Source organism: Vanrija pseudolonga, chromosome 3 (assembly GCF_020906515.1).
Source record: "Vanrija pseudolonga chromosome 3, complete sequence".
NCBI lineage: Eukaryota > Fungi > Basidiomycota > Tremellomycetes > Trichosporonales > Trichosporonaceae > Vanrija > Vanrija pseudolonga.
Window position 1 is genome coordinate 2,795,227 of NC_085851.1, and position 19,639 is coordinate 2,814,865.

A 19,639-nucleotide genomic window follows, 5' to 3' on the forward strand; every position below is an offset into this window, starting at 1 on the left:
CTCTTGTGTTTCCTAGCTCTCCCTCGCCTCAACCCCCAGTGCCTGCATCGGGCGCGCATCACGCACAATGGTGGATCGGCTGGAGCCAGCCAGAGCAACGCACATACCGACAAACAGGGGGAGGCATGATTACGAGGCTGACGCACACCCTTTCAAAACACCTGCACTATTGCTGCTTGTTGAACGGCGACCGAACCAACGCAATGAACCAACACACCCTCACCAAACGCGTCGCGACTGGGCCTTTTCGCGCGCGCGCGCCATCTCGCCCCGCCTTCGGCCCCTCATTCCTCATTCCACTGTCCCACATCCCTTTGGCAACAACCCGAAACAGGCCTGCATCGTCAAAGCGAATTGACAGTCAAGGAACCATTCCGGGTGTCCATTGGGCGGGGCCCAGATGGCGAAACGACTCTGGATGTTGTTGGTCTTGGTGCCAGCTTTGTGCCTCAAGATCTGGACGAGGGGGATGAGGATGAGGGGGGTGACGTGCCGGCGGCGGCGGCGGCGGCAGCAGCAGCAGCTGGGGGCGAGGAGGAAGAGGACAAGAAGCAAGGTGGCCGAGGTGGATGGCGCCTGGTCTGAGGGATGTGGGAGCAGGGAATCGGGGGTGGTGGCCAGGGAGGGGCCGAGGGGGGGTCTCATAGATGGGAATTATGCAGTTGTCTGCCAGTCATGGGTTACGACGCGGCTCAAAGGTTCCGTCATGACCCTGAAAATATCGAGTTGCCAAACAAGGGGACGGCGCGGGCGGCGCGGCAGGCTGCACGCCGCCAGAGGGCGAGCGAGAGGCTAGAATCACGACGTGGAACGCACCAGAGCCGAGGGAATATAGTTTAGGTCCAAACGGCACGGCGCGCGGCGCGCGTCAGTGTGGGATTTTTTTTTATGTACGACGCGATATCAAGTTGCCAGGGGAGCAGCCAGCCAGTAAGTAGTGCAGAGAAATGCGGTTTCAGGGACCAGACTCGTCGATGTTGGGTCTTGAAATCGAGGTGCCCATCGTAGGTGCGTCACGCCAGTTGGGGTGGGTGGCCTGTACCAGCCTGCCTCATTGGGTTTGGGCAGGGTCTAGGGGGGGGTCGCGCCCCGAGCGTCAACACGGGAGAAGGAGACGCCAGACGCCAGACGCCAGACACGCACCGCGCACTCGCTGCCTGCACGCACCAGCAGTCACATTCATATACCAACGCCTGTTGGACCCCATTCTTCCCATCTCGAGCATCCATCTCTTACCATCCGACACGACACCTGGCGCTCAACAAACAACTCTCATCTACTCTCACTCTCACACACACACACTCTACTACTCATACACGCATACATCACACACACACACAGAGTACAGTACACCATCTCTCTCTCCTCTCTTCTTCATCAGCGTAACTTGTTCTATTCCTTTTCTTCTTCTTCACCTTCTTCCCCACACCCAGAGCGTCTAGTCTAGACGCTCAATCTCCACTCATGTCGACCGCGCCTTCACCCAGGAGGCACAACGACGAAAACTCGCTCCCCTTCAAGCAGTACCACCACCGCGGAGACGCGACGCTCGGGTCTCTGGCAGCCCCGTCGCCCTCGCCGCGCCCCCGACAGCCCCTCGCCCAGGTGGACAACATTCCCAGCAGCAACGCGCCCGCCAATCTGTTTTCTTCGGCCGCGACGCGCTTCCCTCCAGCCACGCCATCATCGGCAACCGGCGCTGCGACCTCGGCCGCAGACGCGACCCCAGTCCGCGCACCAGCGACAAAGGTCGACCCCGACGCGCGCGAGCTCCCCCTCCCCAAGGGCCTCGCGTTTGCCGCGCCCCCGCCGCCTGCATCGGCGCTGCTTCCCTTGCCGACGCCGCACCGCACCCCTTCGCACCAGACGGCCCGGCACCACAACCCTCCCCCGCTCCACCACGCGGGCCACCACTCTCACCTCCCCACACCCCACTCGGTCCAGCAGCAGCAGCAGTATGGACATGCCCAGCTCCCGATGCAGTCGCCCCGCTATGGCCACCACGCGCCGTCGCCGGCCCAGCTTCACCACCTCCAGAGCACGCCAAGCGCCCGTTCAATGTCGCTTTCGTACTCGTCTCCTTCGACTGTGAGCCACATGCCGTCGACCCCCGACATGCGTACTCGCTCGCCTTACCCTGCTGGGCCTATCGACCTGCAAGAGCTTCTTCCCCCGCAGCGCTTCCCTGGCCCCTTGCCGGCGGCGTATCTCAACCAGGGCGAGATGCCAAGCAGCGACAACGCCAACAACGCCAACGACAACGACGACAGCAGCAGCGCGGCCGCGCGTCGCACCCTTGTTTCGTGCAACCCTTGGGACTACCGCCCAGAGGACCACGGCAAGAACAAGCCTCGCCGCAGGTTCTCGCCCGGCGAGCTCGACATGCTCGAGATTCTGTGGACCATCTCGCACAACCCTCACAAGTGGCAGCGTCAGAAGCTTGCTCGCTGGTTTGGCTGGTAAGTTGATTGATTTAAATAAACCCTGGTGTGGTCGCCGCCATCAATTTGGCTGGTTGGCTGCCCACCAAACACGCAGTCGCGCCCCTGAAAAGAGTCTTGCCCTGACACGCGCTTCCCCCAGCACAACTCGCCACCTCACCGTTTGGTTCCAGAACCGTCGCCAGGACCTCAAGAAGGCAGAGATGCTTCTCCAGGTCGCTGACAATGACCCGGACACGGCGTCCAAGGCCCTCGCGGCGGTCAACCGTGCCAACCGTGGCGGTGACCAGACAAAGTTTACGATCGAGCAGCAAAACGTCATTCTGGACATTGTCTCGGACCGCCTGCTTCCCGACATGTGGTTCGCGCAGCAGCCTTCTGGTTCGTCGCCTACTGGCATCCACGCCACTCCCTCGCCCCCCGCGCTTGGGTCGTCGCTTCCGGGCGACCGCGTCGCGTACTCGGCCATGACTGCGCCGACGCCTACGCACCCCGGCCACCACGCGCCTGGTGCCATCTACGCTCTCAAGCCTGTCCGCCGTGGCTACTCGCTCGACGACGTCTGCGCCGATCGCGAGCAGAGCATGACTCACCGCCCGTCCCAGCGTCCCCGTCACCGCGTCGAGGACTTTGACCAGCTCCACAAGAACGACCCCCGCTACCGCGAGGCGCTTCTCAACATGCTCCCGTCCGAGCTGTCTTCTGACGTTATCGAGCCACCCGAGGACGAGGAGGACTCTGTCGGTGACGAGGACTCGCCTACGCGCAAGCGTGCGCGTTATGCTGCGGCTGCCCGTGCTCCTCGCCCCACCCTCCCGTCGATCGGCCTGGGTCGCCCAACTGCTGGCGCTGGCTTTGGTGGCCACCGTGCGCGTTCGTCATTTGGTCGCGCGTCGAGCTCGGATGTCCTTGCCTGTTCGTCGCGTGCACGCTACCTTGCCAACAACAACGGCCTTGGTTCGTCGGTTCCCGGCATGCTTTCCATGCGCGCCGTCACCGACCCCGTCCCGTCGCGTAGCACTTCGGCTGGCGCGCGCTCGGCACCTCCCCCCGCCCCCGAGCACATTGCTCGCCCTCCCTCGGCGCAGTCAATGTCATCTGCTGCCACTGCCGCCACGGACAAGAAGCGCAAGCTCTCTCGCCAGGGCTCATGGTCGCACCTCCCGTCACTCAAGCACCGTGACTCGTTTGATCGCTCCCGCTCCGTCACAGAAGTGCCTATCGAGGAGCGTTCCTCGCCCGTGCCTGACGCGACGCGTTCCCCCACCCCTACCGACGCCGACTCTTCGTCGCCCAAGACTGCGACCACGGACCCCGCAAGCGCTCCCAACAGCGTCAAGGATGGCCCGAGCGCCGCCAACGCTGCACCGCTCGCACCCAAGCCACGCCTCCCGATTCCCAAGGGCCGCAGCATCTACTCGTTTTCGACCGAGCTCGAGCCCGAGGCTAAGCGTGGCACCCCTGAGATGGACGAAAACGTCATTACGGGCGCGCAGGCGCTCATGGAACTGCTCAATGGGCGCTGAGCGCTCGTGGAGCGGACTAGACTACTACTACGATGGCGATGACGACGACGCGAACGGTAGCGACGATCGGACTGTATCAGCAGAAAGGAAGTAGCATTACGACAAAAGGTGTACGATAGCGCGCGGAGAGGAAGAAGAAGGTTAAGATTGGGCTCTTGTTTCGTTTCTGCCGTGTTTTACGAGTGTTCTGGTATATCCGTATTGTACGTTGGGCGCCAGCCGTCCGATTGCTATGCCACGGTTGGGAGCAGCAGACACACGATTGGGAGCAAAGTGCAAGTGGCAGGTGCAGCAGCTAGTGACATGAGTTCTGGTCGCGTTGGCGTTGCGCACCAGTGAGTCTGGCTAGACGTCACATGCCCTGTCGCAGTAGTTTGGTCACATTGCAGGGCAGGGACCGGTCGTTGTTGAATGACACGCTTGTGGGCTGGCAGGTTGCAAGCTGTCCGTGTGTCAAATGAGATTTCGTGGGAAGTGTGACTTGGAAGGGAGCGGCGGCGCGGCGCCACACGCGTCCGCCAGTCGTCGGGAACGGCACGAGCGGCGGCGGCACAATAGGCTTGACGACGAGATTCTTGCTGCGGCTGCATCTTGCCCATCTCTGGAAAGTTTTACGGGACACAATAGGCTGTGCGAGTATTCATGTAGTACGGCAGGGGTGTGACGGGGTGGGCGGAGATTCCTCACCCACTCACGCGACTTGCTACTCCGCCGCACTAGTCGCGTCGTCCCTGCAAAGTGACGCACCTGCAATGTTGAGCATTGCATTACGCGACGCGCTACTGTTGGCGGCCGCCTCGTTTTCCCATCTCTGCATGACCGCACGGCGTACCTGCACGTGCCCGCGCAGGTAAATGTCGGAACTGAACCAACTTCCCACAGACTACAATAGCACCATGTAAAGACAAAGTAAGTGCGACGCGTCGTACTTTACGCCGCTGCGCCCACATTGTCTGTTGCCATGTCACCTGTTCGGCGAGTGCGAGCTAGATCTATCAAGGCGGCGCGGCGGGGATTAGACTGGCCCCCGGTGGGTGCGCCAGTGCGTCGAGTCGGTCATGTTGCATTGCTCGATGCGGCTCGTGACGGCCGGCTTGTGCGCCGTGCGTGACATTGCGGGGCGGCGCGCGGCGCTATGGTGGACGGTGGACATTGCAACGATCCCGCCGCCATATTAACATTGCGCTGCCTGGCGGAATGAGATTCCAGCACCAGCGCACCAGTCCAAGCAGCCACGTGGCGCTACGTCACGACCACAAAGCCACTCTCACATATCCGCGCAGACCCGACATCATCAACATCACTCTCAACCATCCAACTCTCGCGCTCGACAAGCCTATGCGCCCTCTGTCCAGAGCGTACGCATACACGGCCTCTAAACGACCCCTCTCAACCACCGCCCCGGCGCGCAGCCTCCTCCTCCTTCTCCGGCATCGCGCAATGTCGTCCTCGTCGACACACGAACACACGCTCTCACTCGTGCGGCGGCTCATCCCGCCCCTGTCGCACAAGCTACACAAGGGCCAGGCTGGTGCGTGCGGCGTGCAGAGAGGGGGAAGGAAAGGGAGGCTGCTGACCCACCCCGCAGGCCGCATAGGCGTGCTCGGCGGTTCCGGGGACTACGCCGGCGCGCCGTACTTTGCCGCGATGGGCGCGATGCGCTTCGGCGCCGACTTGGCGCATGTGCTGTGCGAGCCTGGGGCCGGGGCCGTGATCAAGACGTAGTGGGTGGGGTGGAGCTGGCTCCTAGGCCTGGAACGAAGGAGACACAACTGACTCCTCATGCAGCTCCCCCGACCTCATCGTCCACGCGACGCTCGACGAGTCAAAAGGCATCTACGCCGCGCGCGCCGAGCTCAAGTCGGTGCTGGAGCGCCTGCACGTGCTCGTCATTGGGCCAGGGCTCGGCAGGAGCGAGTTCATGCAGAGCTGTGCGCGGGAGGCGCTCCGCCTCGCCAAGGACAGCACGCTGGGCGTCGTCGTCGACGCCGACGGGCTGTGGCTGCTCAACTCGGAGCCCGAGCTAGTGTCCGGCTGGAACGGGCAGCGCGTGATCCTCACGCCGAACGTGATGGAGTTTGGGCGCCTGTGCTCCGCGACTGGCATCGACGCCAAGGCAGAAGGCAGCTGTGCGGCGCTCGCGAAGAAGCTCGGCAACGTGACGATTATCCAGAAAGGCGCGAACGACGTCATCTCCAACGGCGCGGCGCTACCCGCCGTGTTTGGCGTGCAGGGCGACACGCTGGTGGAGAGCACGCAGGGCGGACTCAAGCGCGTAGGCGGGCAGGGGGATATCCTCTCCGGCTCTACGGGCACCCTGCTCGCCTGGGGACTGGAGTGGGCGCGCGGCGCATACGCCCACGTCGGGCATGCGCCCGACGAGCAGCTCACCCCGCACATCCCGCTGCTGGCGGCTTATGGCGCGAGCACCTTCAACCGCACGGTCTCTAGGCGCGGATGGGAGACGAAGAAGCGGGCCATGGTCACTAATGATTTGGTTGAGCTCGTTGGGCCGGTTTACGACGAGCTGTTTGGGCGATACCAGGAGGAGAAGGAGGAGAAGGGGAGGTTGTAGTGGCGGGCGAGGGGACTTGGCATACAGTGGTGTAGGTAAATAATGCATATCGGTGGCATCGGGGGCCAGCAGGCCGCCACGAAGTCCTCGCCCCAGCCGCACCATAGCCCAGCACACCTCTAACTCTCCCCGCGCCGCCTAGTACATCTCGAGACTCTGGGCCGTCAGGACCACCCACCCACGGCACACTCACCATCCCATCGTTAATCTCATAGTCCTGCAGCGTGACGTGGTCCTTGAACATGGTATACCACTTCTTGAGCTGGATCTTCTGCGCCGACGTGCCCGTCTGCGCGGCGATCAGGCGCTTCAGGTCGCCCACCGTGTCGGTCGGGAGGCACTTGACGCGGACTTTACGTCCCATGCGGTCGTTGGCGATCACTTCGATCATGCGGCCGGGGCGGATGGTCGGGGGTGCGCTGGAGCCGGGGGCGGGCGGGCGCTGTGGCGGCTGGGCTGTAGACGCGGCTGATGGCCTCTCGCGGTCGCGGTCGTCGCGCCGGTGATCGCGGTCCCTGTCGCGGTGTTCGCGGTCGCGGTCTCTGTCCCTCCGATCGCGGTCGTCTCGATCCCTGTACCGATCCCGCTCACGCTCGCGGTCGCGGTCCTCTCTCCTGTACTCCCGGTCCTTGGGCTCGCCGCGCACGCCGAGCCGGTCCAGCGGGTCGCCGGTCCGCTTGAAGCTCCCCGGCGCCGAAGCGACGGGCACGACGACGTTGCCCATCGTATTCCGCACGCCCTGCTCGCGCGAGCCGCCAAAGCGGCGGGGCACCTCTCCGCGCTCGCGGCGCTGCGCGCGCTCCTTGGCCGTCTCCTCCTCCTCGACATACGCCGCGCCCGGCGCGCGCGGTGGCGGCGGGGCCGCGCCGCCCTTCTTGTAGAACGACAGCTCCTTCGCCTTGCGCTGCGACCACTGCTTTGGTGGCGGCGAGCGCGAGCGCGAGCGGTCGCGCCGCGGTTCGCGGGACGGCGAGGCCGAGCGCCGGCGTGATCTTTCTGGTGAGGGCGAGGCGGGCATAGTGGTGGGATGGATGAGGAAAACAAAGAGTTGATCGAGTTTGAGCTCGTTTGACTTCGAAGTTGTTGGTGGCGATGTGGGGGGAGCGGATAAGTGGTGAGGAAGAGGCGGGCCCCCGCATTCCTCCTCCACCAGTCGACGAAGATCGCGTCCATCGCGTCGTATGTGATGATGATCATTTCCATTTCTCTTTCTACACTTCGGCACAACTCTTATCCTTTCAAATCAGTATGGAAGGCCTAGCGGTACATGGCGAGGGCTCTTCCTCGCGCGCGAGGCCACCCCGGCAGTCCCCTGCCAAGGCAGGCAGCAGCAAGGGCACCAAACGACAGCGCCCCTCGTCCCCCGCGCAGAAATATGACGAGGAGGAGGAAGACGCACCCCCCATCGAGCTGGATGAGGTGAGCTGACCAGGGGTAACACGTGTAGCTCACCCCAGCTATATGTCACCCTCCGCACCGACATCGTCGGTGTGCAGCACTACAGAGGCCTCGTCGGCAGAGGCGAGTATGTCCTCCTTAGACGGCAGCCGAACAACCCGTACGACAGCAACGCGGTGCAGGTGAGAAGGATAGGGTGTCGATGCTAGATATCCACTCACGTATCAGGTCATAAACGCCACCGGGCAGCAGGTCGGCCATGTGCCCCGCGCCGTGGCAGCCAAGATCGCGCCGCTCATGGACCACAATCTCATCGCAGTCGAGGGGCGGATGATCGGGCAGAACCTCGACCGCGCGCTGCACTACAAGCTCAAGATGTGAGCTACACAAAACGCTTGCCGCAGCTGACAACCAGTGATATGCTCATCTACGCCCGACCGTCGCACCGGCGCTACCTCGAGCCCGAGCTCGAGTGGGCTACCCCTGGGCAGCTAGGCTTCGACCGCATGAGGCAGGCCGAGGCGGCACAGGCTGCCAAAGGGAAGGGCAAGGGCGATGGTGCTGGATTATCTGCACAGGAGGCTGAGTTGGGTAGACTCCTGAACAAGTTGACCGAGGTCAAGGAGGAGGAGAAGTTTGCGAACAACGTCATGGTGAGTGGGCCGTCCTCTCACGTATCACTCACTCTCCAGTCCGTTCTCACAGCCGACTTGGACGTCGCCAACCTCCCACCACATCCATCACCGCCTTCCCTGGCCTCGGGTGACCTACTCGTTGACCTTCTGCCCCACCAGTCCCAAGCCCTGCAGTGGATGGTGGAGCATGAGAACCCCATTCTCCCGAAGAAGGTCGGTGACGCCCCTGTCCAGTTCTGGGCGCGCCATGCACCGGAGGGAAAGACGCAAGAGTACTGGGTCAACATTGCCACCAAGACGCCACAGGTCGACACGCCTACACTGGGACGTGGTGGTATCATCGCCGACGGAATGGGCCTAGGTCAGCTCAACTCTAGCTTGAAGAGGAAAGCTGACCCCCCCAGGCAAGACCCTCACCACTCTCGCGCTCGTGCTGGCGACAAGAAAAAGCAAGCCTGCGTCTGGGTTTTCCAATGCTACTCTCATTGGTGAGCTCACGAGTATTGGTGCTTGAACTCATGCTGCAGTTTGCCCCCTGTCCGTCCTTAGCAACTGGGAGAAGCAAATCGAGGACCACGTGGTAATCGGCAAGCTAAACTCGTACACGTATCACGGCGCAGGAAAGGGCATTGGAGCCACCGCCGTGTCACAGCATGACGTGAGCTCCTCCACCACCCACGGAGCTGACAGGCAGGTTGTCTTGACGACATACCAAACTCTTGCAGCCGAGATGCAGGTGCCTGCGGGGTCGAGCACGCCCACAGGCAAGAGTAAGAAGGCAAAGACAACGAGCACCTCGGGCCCCCTCATGAAGGTCAAGTGGAAACGTGTCGTGGCAGACGAGGGCCACGTTATGAAGAACCCGAAGGCGAAGAGTAGGTGTCGAGTTCGCAATACTCTCTCACCTGCCCAGTGACCCAGGCATTTGGTGACCTGCAAGCGGAGCGCCGCTGGGTCTGCACCGGCACTCCGATCGTCAACTCGGCTGCCGACCTCGGGACCCTCCTAACGTGTCTCCGTCTCTGCGTGCCACTTGATGACCCACAGATCTTCAAGTCGCTCATTCTCCGCCCCATCAAAACGGGATTAGGCGAGGCCAGCCGCCTGCTGCAGGCAATTGTCGGCCAAGTCCTCCTCCGCCGCACGAAGGAGAGCAAGGACAGGAAGGGAAAGAAGCTCATTAACCTGCCAAAGATCGAGTACTACCAGTGCCCCGTCAAGCTCGACCCCGAGACGAGGAAGCTGTATGATGAGGTCCAGGTGGAGTCAGCAAAGCGTTTCCAGGAGAGCGTGGCGACTGGTGGGGTAGGTAACCTACACACGTCATGAGCTAACCTACCAGACCGGTGCCAATGTCCTGTCGATGTTGACCAGGAGTAAGTCGGATGTCAGGTTCGGTGAGAGTGTATCTGACGTCCCAGTGCGCCAGCTGTGTCTCTCTGCCGACATGATTCCAGCCGACTATCTCGAGACCCTCCGCAACATCGATACGTCACCTGCTGGTCCATCTGTTTCCATCTTGTCGCTCCAGCCGGAGCAGAAGGAGAAGCTGATAGAGAAGCTGCGTCAGGCGATTGCCGACCAAGAGGAGTGCTCGGTGAGCAGCTTGCGCGATATTCCCTAACCGCTTCAGGTTTGCTTCGATGTGCTTGATGACCCTCGGATCACAGACTGCGGCCATCCATGTCAGTTATATGACTCGCTATGTATTACAACTGACCTCGCCCAGTCTGCTTGCTCTGCATCACAGAGGTTATCAATCGCCAAGCCCTGTGCCCCATGGACCGCCACCCTCTTGCTCTCAGCTCGCTTCTTGAACTCCCACCTGATGTCGACCCCAGCTCAGCGGAAGACAACGTCGTGAAGCCTCCAACGCGCTCAGCCAAGATCAGCGAGCTCGTTCGCTACCTCAAGGCATTCGATGCCAACGACAAGACTCTCGTCTTCTCCCAGTTCACGACCTTCCTCGACCGCGTCGCTGGTGTGCTCCAAGAGGAGGGCATCACGTTCTGCCGCTTTGACGGGACCATGCCAGCCAAGAAGGTGAGCTGCATTCGCTGAGAACCGAAGCTGACAAGTAGCGCCAGCAGGTCATCGCCCAGTTCCAGACCCCAGTGACGGACGACAACCGCGACAACAACCCCGTGGTTATGCTCATCTCGCTCAAGTCTGGCGCCGTGGGCCTCAACCTCACCGCCGCTAGCAATGTCTTCCTTGTGGGTTCGCTTTTAATCATGATCTAACCCATGTAGTGCGACCCATGGTGGCAGAGCGCGATTGAAGCCCAAGCAGTCGACCGCGTTCATAGGGTGAGCTGCCACGGGACTATCCAGCTAAGCTCGCAGATGGGGCAGCGCAAGACTGTCCGCGTTTTCCAACTCATCGCCGAGGACACGATCGAGTCCAAGGTTCTTGATATTCGTGAGCTGAACGAAACCCTGCGTTGAGCGACTAACCAGCTTCCAGAAAAGCGCAAGGACGACCTTGTTGCAAAGGTGAGCTCACCACTCAATTTCAACAGCTCACACCACAGGCATTCGAGAAGTCGGGAACGCGCGAGGTCAAGGCCGCGAAGAAGCAAGGCCGTTTTGAAGACCTCAAGGAGCTGATTGGCGTCGTCACCAAGTAATCATTGGCTACTCATACGATACACATTGCCTACATGCGTGGTATCGGCGGTATGCCTGTATACAATGCGGATGAATACAACATACTACAGGTGTGAATGCTGGAGTGGCGGCTCGGTTGTTCACTTCACAAGGCATGCGTCTCGATGCCGACAATCTTCAGGCCACGCTTGCGGGGGACGTTGTCCGTGAGGTGGTTACAGCCTGGCAGCGTGAGTGAATGACCTCAAAATTAAAGAGGAGCGGTCACTCACCCCAGACACGGATCTCCTTGATAGCAGGACACCCATCAATGATGTCCTTGATGGTAAAGTCGGTGACGTGGCGGCACCAGCTGAGGTCCACCACACCGAGCTTCTTGCAGCCGGCGAGGAGGGACACGGCATCGGCGTCGACATTGCGCCATCCGAGCAGGGACAGCCGCTCGATGGTGGCATCGCTCTGCTTGATGAGCGCACGCAGGCTCTGCCCGGCGAGGTCGTGCCCCTTCTCGAGGTCGAGGTGGGAGAAGCCGGGGCGGCGGTGCTTGAGGCGCGTGTCGAAGAAGGTCTTGACCGCCGCGTCTGTGAGATCAATGTCGCGCAGGGAGAGCTTGGTGAGCTTGGGGCAGTGCTGCGCGATCGAGACAAGGACGGCGTCCGAGAGCTCGGGGTTGTAGTCTAGGTTGAGGGAGGTGAGGTTTGCGCCCACGGCCTGGAGGAACGTGTCGAGCGCGTCGTCGCTCAGCGCTGTGCCGCCCGGGCTGGAGAGCTCGAGCGAGTGCAGGTGCTTGAGCTTTGCGAGCGGGATGAGGAAGTCAGAGTCGAGCTTGCCGATCTCGGCGAGGTGCAGCGTGCGGAGGTTGGGGCACGACTTGACCAGCACTTCGATCGTCTCCTGGTCGATGCGGGGCGACTGCGTGATGGAGAGCGACTCGAGACGGCTCCCAACCGCCTTGAAGAAACTGATCCAGCCCTCCTTGCGCACGAGGAAGGGGCCGTACAGCTCCAGATGGCGCAGATGACGCAGAGACTTGCCCCAGGCTTCCAAGGTCTCGGTCTGCATCTGCCCACAGTACTGCAGGTTGAGGGTGACGAGGTTGGGGCATAGGTTGGCCATGGCGAGGTACGACTCGTGAACAAGCACTGGTGTGAGTGGCTGTCCAGGGACTTATCACTCACAAGTGCAGTCGTACATGGTCAGCTCGGTTCTGTCGACCGAGTACAGCAGCGTGGCGGTTTCTGGCGTCAAGCGGCGGCTCTTACAGATGATCTTGCACACCTTGCCCATGTTGACACTTCCGATGTCACCGAGCGCCTCGACCTCCTCGATATACTTGCCGATCATCTGGATACAGAGATCGGCGAGAGGTGTAGGGCCCTTTGTGACCTCGTAGTGAACAATCTTCTCACGGGCGGCCTTCTTGGGTGCGGCCTTGGCCGGCGCCTTCTTCTTGCCGAAGGCTTCGAGGCCGAGCTTGGGGCAGCACTGAACGCACAGCCACGTCTGTGGCCGGCGGGGGTGTTCCTTTGTGTATTGCGTCTGAGGTCTTAGCTTGACGTGCGCGGCGCAGTACAGCTACGACATACCACAGTGAACTTCTTGCCACACTCGCCACAGTTCATGAAGCTTCCGTTGCCCTTGAGCGCAGACGGCTTGATGGAAGCACCAGCTCCCGCCGCGACGCTGGTAGCACGCGAGCCCGAGGCAGGCGTGTTAATGGCTGACGACACGGCGGTACTGATGCCGTTCGACGGCGTCTCAGCGTCGAGGTCATCCGAGTCGATGGAGAGTGCGCGGCGGCGCTTGGGCGGGCGCGCGTCGAGGTCGTCGCTGTCGACGTCTTCCTTCTCCTCTTCGATACGCGACGGACCCGCTTCAGCGTTGGGCGCGGTAGTGTCTTGCTCCGTGGACTGGTTTCCTCCGAGCTGTGGCTCGACGCCGAGACCCTGTTGTTTTCATGTCAGCGTGTGTGTGTGCAGTCCAACGAGCAACGCACAGCGAGGAACGATGTGAGGGCAGAGGTGGGGCCGCGCACGGCTGCCCCGGCGCGTCCGCGTCGTCCTGCCATTGCTGTGCGTGTTGTGAGTGAGTGGGAAGCGGTGAGGACAAAGTTCGATAGCAACAATCAGCCCAGGATCGCGCACCCTCGAAATGATCAGCACGGTCAAGGTTAGTCAACTGCGCCGACCGTGGGAAAGTGGAGATATGACCAGACGCGTGCCTGGGACGCGCCGCGTCGAAAGTCAACAGTGCGATTGCCGCTCGTCTCGACTGCATCAACATAATCACCACCAAGTATGGCCAGCAGCTCGAATGTGGGTAGCTCGAAAGAGGGCATTTGTGCACGACCTAACTCGCCCCAGCCCCATCCTACACCCCGCGGCGGGTTCATCGTCCTCGAGGGACTCGACCGCACGGGCAAGTCGACCCTCGCGCGCGAGCTCGTCAAGCTGGCCGAGGCGAGCGGCCGCAAGGCGAGGCTGCAGGTGTTCCCTGGTGGGGTGCCTCTTCGTCATGCACTCTGTCACCCACTGACCTTCAGACCGTACCCTGCCATCCGGCAAGACAATTGACGCGTACCTCCGCAAAGAGCTCGAGCTGGACGACGAGCACGTCCACCAGCTGTTCAGCGAGAACCGATGGGAATGCGCGTGGGTGTAGTCAGCCGATGCCGTATCACCCACTGACTCCTCAGCGAGGGCATCAAGCGTGATCTCGCAGACGGCACGTGGATCATCACGGACCGATACGCGTTCTCCGGCGCGGCATACACCATGGCCAAGGTACGAACATACGTGCCTCCATTGTGAAGCTGACAGCCCAGGGCCTCTCGCTCGAGTTCTGCACCAAGCCCGATATCGGCCTGCCGCGTCCCGACGCAGTGTTCTACCTCACTGCGTCGCCCACCGCGCTGGCCCAGCGAGGGGGGTACGGCGAAGAGCGGTACGAGCGCGTCGAGTTCCAGACGCGCGTCAAGGCGCAGTTTGAGGCCGTCGCCGCGCAATTCAAGCGAGACCACGGAGAAGCAAGGTGGAAGACATACGAGACGGAGGGGACCGTGCCGGCTCAGCTCGCTACGGAACTGTACGCTGAGGCTGAGCGCCTCGTCGCGGCTTCGGGACCGGACGTGCCCCAGCTGTGGGTCGCGGAAGCTGGCGCTGCATAGCGGCGACCGCCAGCGATGACGGAGGCGATCTAGCAACCGGCGTAGACATGAGAGCACTTGCATTGCGCGGTTGCACATGGAACTGGCATGACCAGGCGTGCCATCGGCTGCACGGAGCAACAACAGCATACGTCAATCGGCGCCCGGTTCCGGCCGGCTGCGCCAGCAGTGAAACAAGGAATGGCATGCCATGCCTCAATCTCATGCCTCATTTAGTGAACGTGACCTCCAAACTTGGATTACCGCCCCTCTAGCTTCTCCAGGTGCTGACTCCCGCCTGTCGTCGCTTATCAACCACAGAACGTAGATGGCACACCACGCGGTCCTTGCGCCAGATCGCGGATCAGTAGCCTCGACGTATGGCTTCTTGTCGTTCGTGCTAATCTGCACGTATGACGCCGTGGTGGGCGTCTCTCACGCCATGGAGTGCATAAGAATGGCCGTCGCTGTCGATGTCACTTACGCCCCTACTTACTCCCCTCCCCTGCTTCACTCGCCACTCACCCAGCCTCTAACCCAACGTCACCCACAATGAGCACCATCAAGGCCGTTATCCACGACACGGCGGTAAGCCACTCAACAGCTCGTCGTCGCCAGCTCACAACCCCAGACCACAGCCTCAGTCCACGACGTGCCCAAGCCGACTCCCGGGCCGTCCGAGCTCCTCGTCAAAGTCTCGCATGTGGGCCTGAACCCCGTCGACGCCAAGCTGGGGCAGCCGGGCTCGCGCGTCGGCTTCGACTTTGTCGGCGAGGTGGTCGCGCTGGGCGCCGACGCGCCGTCGGACAAGTTCAAGCCCGGCGACCGCGTCAGCGGCATCGTGCACGGCTCGGCGCTGCCAAACCAGGGCACGGCGGCCGAGTACACTGCCGTCGAGGCGGCGTTCGCGTTCCACATTCCCCAGTCGGTTGCCGACGCCGACGCGGTCACGTACGACACGTCGGCGCTCACCCCCGCCATCGCGTTGTACGACAAGCTCGGCCTGCCCCTCCCGCCTGCGACGGTGCCCGGCTCGCCGTGGTTCCTCGTGTCGGGCGGCGCGACGACGGTCGGGCTCTTCGCGATCCAGTACGCCAAGCGTGCAGGCCTGCGCGTGATCGCGACGGCGAGCAAGCGCTCCGAGGCGCTCGTGCGGTCCTTTGGCGCCGACGTCGTCGTCGACTACCATGACCCCCAGGCGGCGATCGCGCAGGTCAAGAACGCGACGGCCGGCGGCGAGGTCGCGTACGCGTTCGAGGCGGCCGGCACGTGGGACATTATCCTCGGCAGCATCAAGCCCGGCGCAAAGGTCTCCACCGTCACGGGCCCGCCCACGACGCCGCCCGCCGGCGTCGACATCGCGCCCGTGTGGCTGCTTACCGCGTTCAAGACTGTGCGTGGAGCGAGCACAGAGATGACATTGCTGACCATCCGCCCCAGGCCCCCGCAATCTTCCCGTACAACGGCCGTGACGCCGCCGCGCTCGCAGCCGCCGTGGCTCAGCTTCCGGCGTTCATCGACGCCGGCCTCAAGCCCATCCCCGTCGACTTGCGCTCTGGCCTCGAGCGCATTCCCGAGGGCCTGGACGAGCTCCGCGTGGGTACTGCGCTACTGAATGTTGCTGACAGTTGTAGGCGGGCAAGGTGTCGGGCAAGAAGCTCGTGTACAAGATCTAGGGGAGACTAAGCTTGTTCCAGTTTAAGCAAGTGGCCGTTCACTGTTGCTACCTATGACGTTGGACTCAATGGCTTGAATGTATGAGATCTGCGAGGCAGTTTGGCGGCTTGGCAAGACTGTGCGCCAGCAACGGGATCACCAATACGCTCACCGTCAGACCCACGCCCGCAGCTACCTATGAATGAATGCATGATAAAACGTGAACACAGCCAAGTGTGAGAGTCATGAGGATGCCGAGACTATTGTATGGCGCAAGGCTGACCATATTACGAACCACTGAGGTTTGGGGGGGAGGGGGAGCATGCTAGTGTCCAGAGTGAGGATAAAGTGTCCATGGGGGTGAGAGGCACATGTGACGAAACTCTGTGTATAGGGGAGGGAGGAGAGAGGGAGATTGTCCAGCAGAAAGACAGTTTGACAACATCTAGTCGACCCAGAACTTGGCCAGGGCGCCAGTAATGTGCTTGACGCCAGAGCCGCTCTTGGTCTTGCGCGCACGGGCTTCGGGGACAACGGTTGCCTCGGATGTCGCACGACCAGCGGCGGAAGAGTCATTGGCCGACGACGCAGAGCCAGAGCCAGAGGCGCCAGAGCTCGTGTGCGACGCAGAGAGGTGGCTGGGACCGAGGGCCGTGCCGCTGTTGGAACGCGAGCCTAGCCGTCCAGTATCAGCCGATCCAGAGTCCTTGCTGCCACTACTCGAGCCCATGCTGCGAATGGTGGCAGGTCTGCGCTCGTCGTGGAAGGAAACTGATCGCGAGTTGGGAAGGGTCGGCCTATTAGAGGAAGTTGGGGTAGGGAACACTTGAGAGTGCCGTAATGAACTAGGAGGAACAGAAGTGGAGGTGCGGGTTGGCCGTGTGTCTGGCGACCGCTGGTCGGGAGATGAAGGTGCAGAGTCGCTGCCGCCGTTGTTGTGCCGTCTTGGTGGGCGGCCGTCGGCAGAGAACTCCGAGTCGTCCCAGTACACGGATTGAGAGCGGGGGATATCGATGCGGCTGGGTTGACGAGTGTTGCTATTTCTTCTTGCTGTCATGGATGCGGGACGGCGATTTGAGTCACCGGTATGCTGTTTTGTGAGGGGAGCTTGAAAGGAAGGTGGTTCGTAATCGGCGGAAGCCTGCGAGATTCGGTGGAGAGATGAACTAGAGCCCTTTCGACCGTCAGCCCTAATTGGTGGCGGAGGGGGCAGTGGCGCACCATACGGCGACCCGTAGGGGGTTCCGCCCGCGTACGGGGGGATGGGCGGGTGAGCAAAGTAGTCTTGCTGCGCAAATGTCGGCTGGGTGAACAGTTGGTCAGGAAGTCGAGTGTCGCGCATCAGGAGCTTTTGGAAGGCGAGGACCGTGTAGAAGGCCTCATTACCTGCGTTTCCGAGCGGCGCATGCGGGGCGACGGGGATCTGAAGGTGGTGGAGGAGCTGGCGGAGCGAGGCGAGGGGCTGGCGACGGTCACCAACGCCAGGGACACCCTGGCGCTGGGCCTGCTGGAGGAGCGCCAACTCGAGCTGCAGAACGTCGAGTTGCATAATGTTTGGCGCCAAGACTGAGCTTGCAGGTAGAGGGATCGGCTGCGGCTCGCCCACGGACAGCAGGATAAGTGTGTTGGCGTGCGCATCCGTCTCGTGCGAGGCGAGGCCTTGGATCGAGGCGCTGGGGGGAACGTGTCAGTCGCCAACTACGTGTGGCGTACACGACACTCACTCGACAATCCGCTCCACGCTCTTCTCGGCAATGAACTGACTCCTGCCAAAGCCAAAGGCGCGAGGATAGCTAGGGCGCTCCGTGTTCGTACGCTACAAGGTCAGCGCCCTGCCCACCGACTGCGCGCTTACCTTGTCCACCCACTCCTCAATGACGTAGTGGGCCTTGCGATAGTTCTTGTCGGGGATCGGGGGCCAGACGTCCTGGGAATGAGTCAGCGCGCGGCCTATGACGATTGCAGTTTCACTCACAACCGCACGCAGATTGGCGCATCGCAACGCAGCGAGGCCAACTTCAAGAATCAGGCCCTTGCCGCCTTGACCAGGCTTGGCCATGACAGTGCGTCCATGGCCGGGAATGAAGCCTTGAGGAGGACCTCCCTTCTCCCACCAGGTCGACTTGATGCAAGCCCACGAATAGCCCTGGCCATTGGTTCGAACACCTGCCGCCGCGGCACCGCCGTCAGTGTCTGGTGCTCCGGCGTGGAACAGGGCCGTGATGACAGCTGGCTCTCCAGTGCGAACCCTTGCCCGCAAGTGGAGGAGCTCAGCCGGGCTCATGGTAGTGGCCAGCTTCTTGTAGGACTGCAGGTCGGTAATGTGGACCGTGCGATGCAATGTGCGCGATCGTGCAGGCGCAGGTGACAGAGGCAGGAGCGATGGGGGCTCCTTGTCCAAAGTTTCACCAAAGCTGGGATGCGTCAACGAAATTGCGCGCTAGCTTTGCTGCGGGGCTGTGCTCACCGAGTCTTGATCATGCGCGCAAAGAGGGCAATCTGCTCTCGCTTCGCACCGATGTGTGCACGACCGGTGATGCTGTCGACGACGACTGGCGGAGTAAGCTGCGTTCGGCATTCCCCGCTGCCTGTCTCTCTCTCCAAAACATACCCATCGCATCCCAGCCGAAGCCGAGAAACTCGTTGTACGAGCGAAAGTAGCCACCCCAGGATGCGTCCCACCAGTCGATGTTTTGTGCGTCAAAGTCTCCCCTGTAAAGTGTTAGCCGCTGCGGGCAGGACAAGGAGTGCAGGAGGCGGGCGGCTCACAGGTAGGCGGCGTAGATCGAGTGTAGGTCCACATCGTACTCGGCAGGGTTGCCGTAGCGTGTGTTGTCGCCCATTGCTATTGCTGGACGAGACTCGATGTGCTGGAAGAAGAAGAAGAGTGACGAATAAAGACGATCGTCGTGGGCTCGGGCACACCACTTTACCGCCCTGGTCGTGTTGCGGACACTAGGGTGATGGTAAATGCGAGTGGGTGGGTGGGATGGTGTGAGCTCGAGCGAGGATCACGGAGCCAACACGCTGTCGTAGAGCGAGAGAGACAGATCCAAGGGGTTCCAGTCAAGGGGGTTAAAACGTTCCGGCGTGTCGTATCCTCGTGAATGCGACCCAACGAGCGTCCGTCCGTCGGAAGAGAGAGGGGTTGAAACTAGGCGTGGGGTGGGGTGGTGGGGATGTTGTGAGGGGTGAATGAACAGCCGCGGTCCGTTCAAGGTTGTCGCTGCTGTTGCAAGTGTCCAAGGAGGGAAGAGGGGGAGGGGGGAAGAGAGAGGGGGGAGGGGAAGAGAGAAACGACGCAATAGAGAACGACGACGACCGGAGGAGTGATGTGAGAGATGTGAGAGAGAGAGAGAGAGAGAGCGAGATGATGAGAATGAAAAGGAATGAAACAAGGAAAAAGCTAGTAGAGGTGGCCTAAGCCGTGCGTCGTCGCCGTTCTAATTGAATGCACTTGGACGCGAGAGTTGTATAGTCGGGTCAAGACAGTCGTTTGCGATGAAAGCGGCAATCAACAAGGAACGTGGTGGCGGAGAGGGCAGCAAGCAAACATCCACCAGCCAGCAGCAGCCAGCAGCCAGCAGCCAGCCAGTCAGTCACGAGTCTGCGACGTGGTTACATAGGGTTTTGGGTCTGGAATAAGCGGGCGAG

The 19,639-nt window shown here is 61.6% G+C and overlaps 7 protein-coding genes across 7 annotated transcripts; 4 read left to right on the forward strand and 3 right to left on the reverse strand.

Annotated features, from left to right (window-relative positions):
- Nucleotides 1-1,227: 1,227 nt before the first annotated feature.
- PROP1 (Homeobox protein prophet of Pit-1) lies at nt 1,228-4,226 on the forward strand. The gene is made up of 2 exons (XM_062771188.1): nt 1,228-2,459; nt 2,584-4,226. Exons 1-2 carry the CDS (start codon nt 1,465-1,467, stop codon nt 3,965-3,967), a joined length of 2,379 nt encoding a protein of 792 aa, XP_062627172.1. The 5' UTR covers nt 1,228-1,464; the 3' UTR covers nt 3,968-4,226.
- A 1,054-nt stretch (nt 4,227-5,280) lies between these two features.
- On the forward strand, nt 5,281-6,542 carry CNL05250 (ATP-dependent (S)-NAD(P)H-hydrate dehydratase; the record flags this gene model as incomplete). Its single annotated transcript, XM_062771189.1, has 3 exons — nt 5,281-5,498; nt 5,556-5,691; nt 5,756-6,542. Exons 1-3 carry the CDS (start codon nt 5,306-5,308, stop codon nt 6,540-6,542), a joined length of 1,116 nt encoding a protein of 371 aa, XP_062627173.1. The 5' UTR covers nt 5,281-5,305.
- Nucleotides 5,825-7,568, reverse strand: UBL5 (Ubiquitin-like protein 5). The gene is made up of 2 exons (XM_062771190.1): nt 6,736-7,568; nt 5,825-6,698 (listed from the first exon to the last, which is right to left on the reverse strand). Exons 1-2 carry the CDS (start codon nt 7,558-7,560, stop codon nt 6,681-6,683), a joined length of 843 nt encoding a protein of 280 aa, XP_062627174.1. The 5' UTR covers nt 7,561-7,568; the 3' UTR covers nt 5,825-6,680.
- Nucleotides 7,569-10,919: 3,351 nt separating this feature from the next.
- Nucleotides 10,920-13,276, reverse strand: rhp7 (DNA repair protein rhp7). The gene is given in 6 exon segments (XM_062771191.1): nt 10,920-11,018; nt 11,104-11,406; nt 11,457-12,326; nt 12,363-12,759; nt 12,771-13,130; nt 13,181-13,276. The coding sequence occupies 5 exon segments, from the start codon at nt 13,250-13,252 to the stop codon at nt 11,330-11,332; spliced, it is 1,776 nt and encodes a 591-aa protein (XP_062627175.1). The 5' UTR covers nt 13,253-13,276; the 3' UTR covers nt 10,920-11,018; nt 11,104-11,329.
- A 205-nt stretch (nt 13,277-13,481) lies between these two features.
- ZEU1 (Thymidylate kinase) lies at nt 13,482-14,350 on the forward strand (the record flags this gene model as incomplete). Its single annotated transcript, XM_062771192.1, has 5 exons — nt 13,482-13,499; nt 13,548-13,680; nt 13,727-13,835; nt 13,880-13,967; nt 14,009-14,350. The coding sequence occupies 5 exons, from the start codon at nt 13,482-13,484 to the stop codon at nt 14,348-14,350; spliced, it is 690 nt and encodes a 229-aa protein (XP_062627176.1).
- A 472-nt stretch (nt 14,351-14,822) lies between these two features.
- On the forward strand, nt 14,823-16,154 carry FFUJ_12240 (Trans-enoyl reductase). Its single transcript, XM_062771193.1, has 4 exons — nt 14,823-14,917; nt 14,961-15,722; nt 15,770-15,925; nt 15,964-16,154. The coding sequence occupies exons 1-4, from the start codon at nt 14,882-14,884 to the stop codon at nt 16,003-16,005; spliced, it is 996 nt and encodes a 331-aa protein (XP_062627177.1). The 5' UTR covers nt 14,823-14,881; the 3' UTR covers nt 16,006-16,154.
- A 23-nt stretch (nt 16,155-16,177) lies between these two features.
- On the reverse strand, nt 16,178-19,464 carry LOC62_03G004678 (uncharacterized protein). The gene is made up of 7 exons (XM_062771194.1): nt 18,755-19,464; nt 18,597-18,697; nt 18,453-18,537; nt 17,961-18,399; nt 17,841-17,912; nt 17,710-17,801; nt 16,178-17,658 (listed from the first exon to the last, which is right to left on the reverse strand). The coding sequence occupies exons 1-7, from the start codon at nt 18,826-18,828 to the stop codon at nt 16,431-16,433; spliced, it is 2,091 nt and encodes a 696-aa protein (XP_062627178.1). The 5' UTR covers nt 18,829-19,464; the 3' UTR covers nt 16,178-16,430.
- Between the last annotated feature and the right edge of the window lie 175 nt (nt 19,465-19,639).